This window comes from Ischnura elegans, chromosome 11, assembly GCF_921293095.1.
Source record: "Ischnura elegans chromosome 11, ioIscEleg1.1, whole genome shotgun sequence".
Lineage (NCBI taxonomy): Eukaryota > Metazoa > Arthropoda > Insecta > Odonata > Coenagrionidae > Ischnura > Ischnura elegans.
In genome coordinates, this window is record NC_060256.1 from 27,876,222 (window position 1) to 27,889,667 (window position 13,446).

Here is a 13,446-nt window from a genome sequence, read left to right on the forward strand (position 1 = left end):
AAGTTCTGCAGAAAAAGATCGGCCCCCGGCAGTAAAGTGTTGGAATTGCGACTCCCCGAATCACTTCTTTCGCCAATGCGGCAAACCTCTCTCAAAGTTCTGCCACCGCTGTGGTAAAAAGGGACGAGTCGTTAATAATTGCGATTGCTCGGGAAACGAAAGAACGACGCTCTGAATCCAGGCCATGAGCGTCGTAGTGGCCAGTATAGACCTGCAGGCCTGGAAAATAATTGGGAAGATTGGCTTATTACGGTTAGGCATGCCATGTGTCAGCCAAAGCCTTTGGTGTGCTCTGTCTCCGGGCGAATGTTCGTGGAGGTAGAGATCTTTAGTCGTAAATGGCCAGCGCTGATAGATACCGGTGCGACTCAGTCGGTAATTAATGCCTCCGTGGAAAAATGGTTACGCCGGCTAGATATTCCCACACAGGAGCGTAATACCCAACTAGAAATGGCTGACGGGAGCAGGGCTTCCAGCCTAAAATCCGCAGTCCTTCCCGTACTCGCGGGCGATAGAGAAGTTCGGATAGTGGTTGCCATCCTCCCGCGTATGCCCTATTGTGTGGTATTGGGAACGGATTATCTTACGAAAGTCGGTGCGAGACTAGATTTTTCGGAAAACACTGTAAAAATAGGCACCGCGGATATCCCCGTCAATCCTTCTTTTGATTACCCCGCGCGGGACGAGGGGAGCTTGCAGGCACTACGTGCCGACTGTCATCTCAAGCCCGAGGAGGATGACGCCCTTATGCGATTTCTGGACGCAGAGATTAAACAATTTGACCTTGTTCCGGGACGCACTCGTGTGGTGAAACATAAAATCGTGTTAGACAATGCCACTCCCATCAAACAAAGATACTATCCCGTCTCTCCCGTAATACAAAGCATGATTAACGTCCAGGTGGAAGAGATGTTGAAAAGGGGGATTATCGAACCTTCAAATAGTTCGTGGTCTTCCCCCGTCTTACTGGTCCCCAAAAAGGACGGGACCAGAAGATTTGTTGTGGACTTCAGGAAAGTTAATAGTGTTAGTAGAAAAGACGCATACCCCCTGCCGTATATTGCCAGCATACTCGATAAACTGAGGGCGGGAAAGTATGTCTCTACTTTAGACCTAGAAAAAGGGTATTGGCAAGTGGAATTAGAAGAAGGAAGTCGGGAGGTTACGGCTTTCACCATCCCCGGCCGTGGTTTGTTCCAATTTAAAGTAATGCCCTTCGGTCTACATAGCGCAGGGGCAACTTTCCAACGGCTCATGGACAAGATTATAGGAGCCGAATTAGAACCCCACACGTTTGCTTATTTAGATGATATTGTTATAGTGAGCTCTTCGTTTCGTGATCACTTAAGTCATTTAAGAGAGGTATTTAAACGCCTGAGAAAAGCGGGTTTAAAGATTAACGTAGAAAAATGCCAGTTTGCCAAACCCCGCCTGAAATTTTTGGGATATATCGTGGGCAATGGGGAATTGGAAACCGACCCAGAAAAGATTTCCGCGGTAGCCAAATATCCCCCACCCACAAATGTTACCGAACTCCGGCGGTTTCTAGGATTCGTAGGTTGGTATCGCAGGTTCGTACCCCGTTTTGCGTCCATAGCCGCGCCGCTCACGGACTTGTTGAAAAATAGTCAAAAAAAAATTTTATTGGTCAGAGGAACAAGAGGCTTCTTTTATTAAATTGAAAGAGTGTCTCATATCCGCGCCCATTTTAACCTGCCCCAACTTTGACTTGCCGTTTATTATAGAGTGCGACGCCTCCGGGGTAGGAATAGGAGGCGTTTTGACCCAAAAAGATGAAGGGCGGGACCGCGTCATTGCCTACTGTTCGCGAACCTTAACACCTGCCGAAAGGAATTACAGCACGACCGAGAGGGAATGTTTGGCCGTATTATTTGCCATTAGTAAATTTAAACCCTATGTCGAAGGCTATCGCTTCCTGGTCATCACGGACCATGCCTCCCTCAAGTGGCTTGCAAACTTCAATAACCCCCAGGGCCGCCTCGCGAGATGGATTTCGCAACTCCAGCAGTTTGACTGCGAAATAGTCCACCGCAAAGGGGGATGCCATGTAGTGCCGGACGCATTATCTAGGATCGCCACATTAAAGGGGGATCCCGCGCCTATCCCATCGAACATTGATGACCCGTGGTATTCGAACCTCTTGCGCGACGCGGAAAGTAACTCTTCCGAGGGCGGAAACTTACGTATTGTGGGTGAAAAATTATATTATAGGTGCGGCGACGGTACGTGGAAATGTTTGATTCCAGCAGCTGCCCGGCTGCAGGTTCTCGAAGATAACCATTCTTCTAGTAGGGGTGGCCACCTCGGTTTTTATAAAACCTACCGGAAGGTGAACGAATTTTATTCGTGGCCGTCCCTCCGCAAAGATGTTAGTGATTTCGTCCGTCGCTGTCGAACTTGCCAGCGGTATAAGGTGACGCAGTCGAAACCGGCCGGGATCATGAGACCGCATGGTATGGTGCAGCCCTGGTCGGTCGTCGCTTCGGACATAATTGGCCCCCTGCCGCGATCTCTCAAAGGTAACCGTTATATTTTGGTTTTCCTGGACACGAGTACGCGCTGGCCCATCGCGCTTCCCTTAAGAACGGTAAATACCACCCATGTAGTAAATTATTTGCGTAACGAAGTAGTTAATGTTTGGGGCTGCCCCGAGGTGCTCTTGACTGACAACGGCCCCCAATATGTCAGCCGAACCTTAAAGAAAGTATGCACCCTCTTTGGTATCAAATTGTGCCACACCGCTCCCTATTTGCCGCAGGCGAATCCTTGCGAGAGAACGAACCGGTCCCTCAAAACCATGCTGTCGATCTATTGCGAAGGATGTCAGCGGAAGTGGGACGAAAATCTCTCGGATATCATGTTCGCGCTCAGAACCGCCGTATCAGAGACCACGGGTTTCTCCCCGGCGGAACTAAATTTTGGCAGGCGACTTAGAAAACCCAAGGAATTATATCAAGAGTGTAATTCTGGAGATTTGGAGGAATTCGATCCTCAGACCTATGTGGGGAAATTAAAGGTGTCCCTGACGAAAATGTTTGCGGAGGCCTCGGAGGCCCAGAGAAAGGCGTCGACGCGACAAGCCCACTACTATAATTTGAGGCGACGACGGGTGCAGTTCCCCAAGGATACGCTGGTGTGGCGTCGGAATTTTCCCCGTTCTGATGCGGCCGAGTTCACGGCGGCCAAACTCGAACCGAGGTTTTTAGGGCCATATGTCGTGAAAGACAGGGTTTCAGAGTCAATCTACCGCTTAATCACCCTCAAGGGCAAAGCCTCTGGCGATTGGCACGTACGAGACTTGAAACCGGTATACTAACCTACTGCGGCGGTCGAGCGCATCGCTGCGGGGTTTTTTTTTTGTTTGTTTTCAATTGCACGTTCAGTGTGTTCTTCTGGGGGGGGGGGGGATGGTGTGACGGCTGCCCGGTCCTACGCCACTGCGCTCGCCGCTCTTCTTTTGTCATCACTATATTTCCACCTCCGACCGCGGCGGTGGCGCTTCATTAGGTAGCGAGGAGGTGAGCCAGAGAGGGATACTCGAGGCAGTCGTTCGAAGAAGACCCGAGGGCGAAGCCTGCCCGAATCACTGAGGTTTTAATTTTCGGTAACGTAGTTTTTTTCTTTATGTGGCCGAGTGACCTGCTACCCAGATCCTCGCTTCGAGTAAGCTCTATACCTTAGTTTTTTTTTTTATCCTGATTACCTTCCCCTAATTCCCAGTGATGAAAAAGGGATAGGTTTGACCGCTAGCACGGTCCCTCCCCAACTTTTACTGAGGGAATTACCTTCCCCAAGTGGGAAGTTGGTATTATTCCGAGTACGGGCGGAATAATTTCACTCTTGCTCAGCATCCCGTACTGGCGCCCAATCGTTCATCACAACGGACCTCGACCCAGAGCTTAACCCGCGGCAGAACTGTCACACCCGGTTCGAATCCCTGTCATACAACCCAATCACTGGCCCACAATCCCTGATGGGTGATTATTCGACTATATTACGAGTACAATCACTAAGTCTCTGTACCGAGATGAAATAATACCAAAACGTTATCGTGGGTGTCCACTTTAATTACTTCACCGTACAACTAATTGAGGCCGCATACTTCCCTATCGACCTATTTGGTGACGAAACAGAGGGCTAAAACTTAAGCTATCATCTTGAAATTACTAGGGTAAGCAGAGTATATCCTGTGCAACATTTTCTTCCCCGAATTTCAAACATTTTATAAACATATCAAAGAAAACATTTAAAATATCAAAGGTGAAATCATCAAATTGGAGGCAAAGTCAAATGTTGACAACGATCTACTTAATACGCATACCCTGATAAAATGAAGTTAATAGCAACATTTTTAATCGGTCTTAACAAATAATTTGCCGGCCTCGGTGGCGGCGGAGTAACGTCCTCGCCTGCCAAACAAGAGGTCGCGGGATCGATTCCCGCCTTGGTAGATTTCCCCAGTTCAGGGCATGTTTGTTCATGTACGTTTAGTAGTTGAATTTGTTGATTACCCCGATGTAAAATGGCCAATATGAACTGTATTCGGTGGTTTGAGAATAAAATTGTTTTTAAATAATCAGTCACCAAAATAAACGGGTCTTGAGGGAGAAGGCTTCTCGCGGATCAATTAATTCTCTAGTAAGTTCAACAGATTCAGGCGTTATATGATCGAAATTCGACATATATAAATAAAAGACGGTAATACTTTTCCACAACATTTTCGATGCGTACCAGATGATGGCACTCTGAGTCGAAACGCGTCGTACGCATTAAAAAATATTGTGGAAAAGTGCTATCATATTTTATTTAAATAATTCTCCAGTATTCGGGTGTGATGCGTCCTCTTAAATATAATTATTAACACCAACCAACAAAAACTACGTTCCTTGTTACTAAAATATAAGTTGACCCGACTCGTGCGAGAGCCCTCTTGTTTTCTTTTCCACATTCAAGGACCTCCAGAAGGGAGTCGACAATGATTTCGAAATGGATTCTGTGGACCACCAACTTACGGTTTCTCGGGGAACGGGAGACGAATGAGTAGCACAACGAGGGCGATGTAGGACAGCCCGCACTGCATGAGCACTCCGGCTAAGTGTTTAAAGACGATATGTAATGGAGCGCAATAAGATATATTTAAAGGAAGACGAGAGATATTCACTCCAAGTTACACAAGAGTCTGTAATCCCGTATTTCCACGTATAATTTTAGTTTTGCATTGTAAGGAACGAAGTTGGAGCCCATTACACCTTTCGAATTAGGAGATCCACGGCTTATCCAAATTCAAATTCATGGCAATCAACAAAATTTAATCGGCAACATTATAATATGATTTAATGTAAGATTTTGAATAATGAGAACGTAGAGGGGACATGGAACTGTGGGATATACGCCATCTCGCCTACGCAGCCTGGATTCTCAACATCTTTTCTATCCATAAAGTATTCTTTCCACTTCCCTTTTTATCCACTTACTAACTATGAAATCCCTATGTGCACCCAAAATTTTTTGCAAACAATAAGGATTACGACAATAAGCGTATTAGTAATTATTGTTTCGTGCCATGCTCTTATGTAGTTGCCATTGGTTATGACTTACTTCCTATGAAGGAAAACACCCTAAGTGCACCCAAAATACTTTTACAATCAATGAGGATTACGAGAATAAGGGTATTAATTATTACTTTCCCGTGTCAGACACTTACGTAGTTGCAATTGGTTATAGGACATGACAATAAAAAAGAGTGGTAATCCTGCAATCCACGCATGGCATACTCATTGTCAGAAAAAATCTCAAAGAAGTGGAAGTACGTTTTTATAACGGGATAATTTAGAGTTATTTTAAAATACAGATAGACCCATACAGAGTACACGAAGAGATATTAGCAGTCAGGAAAAAACAAAGGCACAAAATATGAAGTGGATTGGTTGTTAGTCAGCGCCGACGCATGTAACATTGAGTAGTATCGCATTAACGTCGAACAAAAATTTATAAAAAATTGCCTTTTTTAAGAGAGTCAGTGGAATTTAAGGATGTAATTTTGGCCATTATTTCTTCCGGAAAAGAAAAGGGACCTGAACTCCGCATCAAAACATTACGTCAAGTACTGAATTTGCAATCTAATGTTAAAACTCATCATTTCTAATCATCAATTTAAATTGCATTGTGTAATTTTTGAATAGTGTCTAAATAATTAATAATAAAAGAAATAAGTGAGGAAAATAATTAAAATCGATTTGTGAAAAGTTCAAAAATGTGGACTATTTATTCGAATTGAAATGATTGATGTAGTAAAATGAACTTTATCTGGGTTCTTTTTAATTATCTTGGAGACCGAAAAGCACATTAATTGAAGTACATTAACTCACATTTTATTATTGATTATATCAATGCAAGAATACGAACCGCCAAGTTAAAAATTCAAAACTTTCAAGAAAAAAGCAACGCCATGAAAAATACACTAAAATTAAAGATCCTCTCCGCATTCCTCGAATATTTTGGTTGTTTATACAGGGAAATGAGAATAAAAAATTTGAGAATCAATACGCACGGTTAACTACGTAAAAATTCTCTATTATCATAAAATTATCTTATTAATAGAAATGGAAATGCATCTCATGAGTTGACACGTTGGGACATCTATGGGTGTATTATTTATTTTTTGCCACTGCACAATTTATCTTTTCTTTGCTCGGCGTATCAACCATGGACTGGTAACGCCCGCTTAGCTGTAATGTCGATGAGGGATGTGTAATCTGTGTGTAAATGCACACAGTTCGCGTAGGAGTGTATCATAGTGACATTTCTTCTACATTTCTCTTGTTTTATCAATGGCCCGATTTTCAATTGTTAGGAGCAATGTTTAATTATTATCTCATGGGCCAGGGACTCACGAAAATAAATAATATTATTTCACAGGCTAAACTCGAAGTAGGAAATCGTCTGAATAAGATGGTAAACGCCTTCACACGGCAGACAGACTTCCGAAAGTGATATTACTTGGGCGAGGTGTCTGTATACGAAAAAAAAATGAGCATCAAACTTTCCGCCGCCACATTATTCGCTTCGCCGGGTCGTTGTTCGGTGCGGGAAGGCGCGAGTGCACTCGGATGGCCATTCTCTCTCTCTCCCTGTCCCGCATTCGTGAATCTCGGAGGCATGAAGGGAGAAAAGGGGAGTAAAGAGCGGGGATGGAGGGTGAATTCGCGTTGAGTTGGATAAAGTGAAGGCGCCGCAGAGAGCGTTGTTACAAGTACAGGGATGGAGCAGCGCGCTTTCTTTGAGGCGTGCAATGGATGAAAAACGAAATATATAATTCTAATATTCACATATTATGCTTCTTGAAGCAACATAAAGCATCAAACCCTCTACCGGCGTTTTTGGCGAAAACTTTTAAATGCATCTTCTCCTCGCGTGCGGATATAACAAGAAAAGGGTCCCATAAAAGTCTAAAAGATTTTTCTTCAATGTATTAAATCAATAACATACCATTGAGGTATCGATGGTATGGAATTGAAGCTTTACCTTTAAATTCTTCGAAACTTTACCTTCTTGGATACCATCACGTTATTTTTAATACGCTGTTTTCTTCCTTAAATTTCAAGTAAATCTGTGATGAACACAGTTATGTCCACTGAGATGCATATGAAGTTAGGCTGACTTATTTACAATGCCGTGACTAAAAATAATCCTGCTCCCACTGGCACTCATGTCAAGCAGAGGATCTAGCTGTAGGGGTTGGAAAACGGAAATACTACAACACTCAACCAACAAAAAGCTTCAAAAGGCCCCCTCCCCACCTAAATATTATGGAAATATAGTTTGTACACTGTCCAACTGAACGCCCCCAAAAAATGTGACCCCTATACTCCTCAGCCCTTCTGATTTTTTTCTGGCTCCGATCTTGAACGCAGGTTGCACAGCATCAAAGCTAGAGGGGGGCAAGCCGAGGTCATTCATGTTTGTAAAACAGAAAAGGTTATGGAAGCCAAAATTTCAAAAAAAATATATAACAGCGCTTTATTAGATTTTATAATTATTTGCTCGAAAATATTTTTATTTTTATTAAATGTTTTATACTAATACCACTTTTCTTGAATTTAGAGAAAAATTTTCAAAACTTTCTTTGAACTAAATTTCATTCTGCTTCTAGGTGGGCAGCTGCACCCTTCTGCTGGGTACGCCCATGTCTGCATTGCAATTCATCGTTTATGCCGGGCATTGACATGCAAGAAGTTTCTAATATGATGTCCTCCGAATCGATCTGAGAAATATCTGTTCTTAGTAACTCATACAGTCTCAGCCTAGCACGTAATCTACGAGTCTCTGGTTGCTCCCTGCCTGATTCTTGAACAGACTTTGTTTAAGTTCGGTATTAGCAGTTTTTGGCGAAACGCGCAGCTTTCCTTCGTATTTCATGAAGTTCAAGGATCAAGCATTTTTGCTCCAGAACTCAAATACTCGCTAAATATTTAAGGTGCGGCCTGAGGAGTGCGAAATAGAACACTTGAGTTGCATCAGGTCCAGTATATGATGAGATGGTAAAAAATGATGCGTACGCTTTTTTTTATCTGGCGTTCGGGGCTAAAAGTGAAGACGAAAAAGGGAGCGGTATTTTTTATGCGGCGAGGGTGGAAAAGAGGGTCCACACATAAAAAGCCTCGTAGCGATGGGGGTGTGGGTTGGGTTAAAATTCTCGGTAGAGGTGGTTGAGGAAGCATCCTAAAGGGTGAATCATGAAAGCGGCCGAAACATGTAACACAAAGAGCGGTATAACCAGGGGAACACAACCAGGATGGAGAGGAAGAAGTGAAACAACCTTGGATATCCCCGCGAGGTAAAAAAAAAGTTTCGAAAAAACGGAAAAATTCAGCGGTTTTTTTACAGAAAAAATAGATGGGTTGGTAGGATGAATAAAGAAAAAAAACTTACAGGCGCAGTACATAAAAAAGATGGAGAGAGATAGATAGAGAAATTTTGAAAATAGAGAGAAAGATGTAATAAAAAAATCTATCGTTACGAAATGGATAAGTGATACCCTACCTTCGTATACATCATACGAACCCTTTCTAAAATAGGACTGCAGGCAACCCATGGCGACTCGTGTTGTAGAAAGGCGTCCCCTTTAACGAGATGTCTTCACCAGGCGAAGATTATGAACTGTGCGTCCGTGTATTTATAGGGAGGGCACACACAAACCGGATGAAACAGAGCTATCCTTCCACGGAGAGGTCACCAAGGGTGCACTACCACTCAAAGATGGGTCCGTGGTTTTCCGCGGTCACCGAGGTGCCTTAGAGAGAGAGATATAGGCTGAAAGAGACACCACAAAACAGCAGGACGCTCACACGGAAATACACTCAAGTTGGAAGTAGCACGTCGAGGAGAACACTTTTATCCCAGGGGTTCCGCCCCACGGTGTAGGATCTGCTCCGTGAGCTGCCTCACTGCTCACTCGCCCAGCCCAGACTCACGTGGGGGACTCGCGAAAGGGCGACAGGAAGATGGGGAAAACACTTGAGTAGCGCCGTGCGGTGGGCCACGACGCCGAGACGAACGCTTGACTAATTCACGCCGATCGCTCGTCGACTGTCTTTCTTTCCTTTTTTTTCTCCTTACCTAGGTCTCTCTGAATAGTACTCAGACTCAGTGGTGAAAGCGCTGGATGGGAGATTACTTTTTTACTCTTCTTTCTACAAGGTGTTTACCATCTACGAGCCAAGAATATGACGGCAAGCACCCCTATGGTACAGCGTTAAATATACACGGACTCTCTGTTACTCCTAAATGGACCACGTACAATCTTTAGTACATTCACGTTTAAACTGTTACCGTTCAATGCAGTGAAATGGTTTTCGACCAAAGGCTAGCGTAATTTCTCACACTGTAAGCAGCATGTATTCCTTTCGGGTGTTCAGCATGTATTCCACAGAAAGCCAGTCCACTCAGTCCACCCTTTCTTCTGAAAACCTTTCCAATTTTGGGTAAAAGCTCTTGTCCGGCCTCTTGAAGAGAAATGTGATGGATGACAGTGGGGCCGGTAGCCGATAGTAACTGGAGATGAGGGCGTGGTTGATGATGAAGTCTAGAAGAGTATTCAGCAAAACGAAATGTTTTATATACCGTTTTTGCCAATGTTCTCGTTTAATAGAAAATTAATAATAAAAATTCCCCCTAATATTAGGAATATGAAATTTGCCTGAAATATTTCAGTAAGTAGAAAAATTTGAACGACTTGGTTTTGTTGCGTTTAGTTTTAGGTTTTCCTAGGAATTTGAGAGTCAAAATCTGTAAGCTCAATTGTGATGGAAGCTTGCGTGTCCACAAGGATCAAAGGCCGTGTTCGTTCTGCTCCCTCTTCCTCCTCCTTACGAAAGGGCGAGTCGATTTTGCTCTGCAACGGTATAATGTCCAAATCTTCTCCCGCAACTGGAAAATGTGCCTTCGTTTCCAACACGCGCACACCAGCCCTTCTTCCTCTGAACGAATATTACACTCGCAACCAACGAAAGTCTCGCAGAGACCGGCAAGAGGGGAGGAAATGAAGGCGGTATCACCCACCCCCGTCGCGTACCCTGAGGGTACGAATCGTTTTAAAGGCGACGTAGCGGAAGTAGTGGAAGGAGAGTAGTCCTCACCAAAATTAGAGCGATACAAAACAGGAGAACGCAAAAAGTGCCCCAAAACATAAAAGTAGTCACACGAGTAATGGGGATGGACGTAAAACGAGAGCAAAAGTTTAATATTTTTTGATATGCTAGAAAAATAACAGTGCAAGACAAGAAATGCACACTGTAGCCACAAGTAGAGAAATACACACAGATGCACGTTAATACGGAAATACGACACAATCGGAATTGTTACGGAAACACACACAAGAGTCGATTCCGACAAAAAATTATTCTTGATCTTTCAAGTAGTTCCCAAATTGGTTAAACACAATATTGTTTTTGTAAGGTAAAGATTTCTTAACGTTTTGAAATGCTAGCTGCTCTGGGATGGATTCTGTGTGACTATTATTGGAAGTGAAGAATGGCAAAAGACTGGGTGGTAGAACCGTTTCGCATGAGTACACGCGAACTTAAACAATCCTTTTTGGCACGCGTGATCAGGGAGAACCTTGTATTTGAAAGGGCTGGTTCAGTGGAGGAACAGGTCCGCTGAAGTCCACCAGGGGGAGGGATTTTCGATCACGATGGTGGTTGCTCTTTCTCTTCAATTTTCCTTCTTTTTTCCTCCCGCCACCAGGAAGACTTTTTGTACAGCCAGAGGGATAGTTTGGCGAGTTTCCGCTACACCCACGACTCCCTGACTTCACGTAGCTAGCCGGGAGGAGGGGGGGGGCGTTCAAAAATAGTCGCAAGAGGCGCCGGAGTGGGAGGCGATGCTAGTAGCGGTACGCCGGCGTGGTTCAACTCGTGGAGTAATGGGCGGGCTAAAAAAATATGTACAGGACTGCGAGGGCGGTGTGTGAAGAGGTCACAGGGCCGCTAACGAACACGCCCCTGGGCCCCGCAGAACGGCAGGATGTCGGCAGACGCAGAGAGGAGCTACAGCAGCACACGACTCGGGGGAGCACGGCTCGGTTGTATTATCGCGTCTGCTTCCACGGTTGCCGCCGGCTTGTGCCAAAGCAGGGCGTCCTAGTCGCCATCCCCCACCTTACCCCACCCACCTTCCCGACACCCCCTCTTTCTACGCATACTCCGGGGAGGGAAGGGGAGAGAGGGGGAAGGATGAGGAAAAAATTTCGAACCCTCCCCTCCAAACTACCCCACCCAATGCCTCCTTTAGTGGACCCATCTCCCCCATCCCCGATCCCATATAGCACGTACCCCCCTCTACCTTCCCCTCTTCTCTTTCCCCCCTCCCTCTTACGTCTTTCCTCCCCTCCCTCGGCGCTCTGCGATGCTACACGCAGACTCCGGGAGCGGTGGTTCCCTTGTAAACGCATCCCCTCTCCCCGTGCCTCATCTCCGGGACCTTCCCTTAAACCACCCCCACTCCACCGGCACCTCTTTCTAGTACATCCCCCGACTACCTCCACCGTCCTTCTCTTCTGCCTTCCACACCCAAAAATCTCTTGCTCCCCCAATAAACCGAACACCGCTACGGCCTGGCTTCCTCTTCAATGGTGACACCGGCGTGTAGTAAAAAGCCGGGGAAATATCTGCAACTTGCCAATAAATAATAATGTAACTTTAATCCCTCATGATACAATCATACATGAACTCAAAATATACAAAGACTTAGAATTAGACACCATTTAAGACTTTCGTCTCGCTTTATGGTTGCCGACACACTCATTTAAAATAATCCCAAACTTTACATTGGCCTGTGATGCATACATATTTTCCAATTTCATACACTTCCACCAAACGCGCGTTGGTGTTGTTTGGTGACGTGGTGGTGATGGTGCGATGGCGTAATTGTTTTCGGGTATTCCCCGCTCACTTATTCGTTTTGTTGCCCGAAGTTTCGTGGCCGTTCCTGGTCACTTTTCCAAACGGAATAAGGATAGTTTTACCGTGGAGGGTATTTATCAGGGTTCATGAAGGGAAAGAGGTTGAAATTGTCTTGCGAGTCATTGTATGTTTAGTCACTACCAGCTAGCATGACTCGCGAGAGCTTCAACGGAAAAATAACTTGCGTTTTTCTCAAACTAATAATAAAATTCTACTAATATTATTAAAGAGTTCTACCGATTAAGGTAAGTTTTCATTAAGTATTTAAGTAGTCTGGTAGCCTCTTCACTCTTTATGGACTGTTAACTTAAATATTTTCCTCTTAACTTCACGATAAGATCCATTCCATTTTATCTAAAAATTCTATTCTCTTCCCTCCTCTCCCTCGTTTACCCAACATTCTACCCTTCTTTAACATCTCCCTACTCAGAACTCGTTCCATCCATAGCCTCTGTCTCGTCCGTATCTCATCTAGAAGCTGTCTCTTTTTACCCACCATATCCAGTATTATTTCGCTCTCATTCCACCATTTTAAGTGGAAAATTGCAAACTATTTACACAATGTTCAGTCGCTCGGTCAGACAAGAAACCTTGGATTACAATGAGATGATCTTTACAACTTATAGTGGACTACATTCTGGTTAATGCGAGCACAACGCGACCGGTGCACTTACCCCAATTATGCCGCCGCCCCATTCATCCGAATCTTTTCATAAACACACAAACTTAGACATCGAAACGTAACAAATTTGGCTAATTAAAAAAATATTATAATTGTTCTTTTTTAAACTTCAATAGTTAATAGACAATGAAATTACTCAAACATTTCATTAAATTCTGTGAGAAGATTTAAATGACAAAAATATTTCATCTTCTTCACACATTCGCTGGCGGAAAGGAACCTCATTACAATTGCGACGTGTATATAGGTACCTATGTACAGTGGCCCAGAAAGCTTGAG

The 13,446-nt window shown here is 44.3% G+C and overlaps 1 protein-coding gene across 3 annotated transcripts in view; it reads right to left on the bottom strand.

Annotated features, from left to right (window-relative positions):
• Nucleotides 1-13,446, bottom strand: part of LOC124168057 (titin-like) — a 269,897-nt gene that overhangs the window by 184,390 nt on the left and 72,061 nt on the right. The window contains exon 1 of one of the 3 annotated variants that reach the window (XM_046546161.1): nucleotides 9,085-11,617. The exons of 1 other annotated variant lie outside the window; for it this stretch is intronic. In XM_046546161.1, coding sequence (XP_046402117.1) covers nucleotides 9,085-9,115 — 31 coding nt within the window. In that variant the 5' untranslated portion in view covers nucleotides 9,116-11,617. Of the gene's footprint in view, nucleotides 1-9,063; nucleotides 11,618-13,446 lie in introns of those variants that run through there. One more of the 3 variants, XM_046546160.1, reaches the window with a different exon arrangement.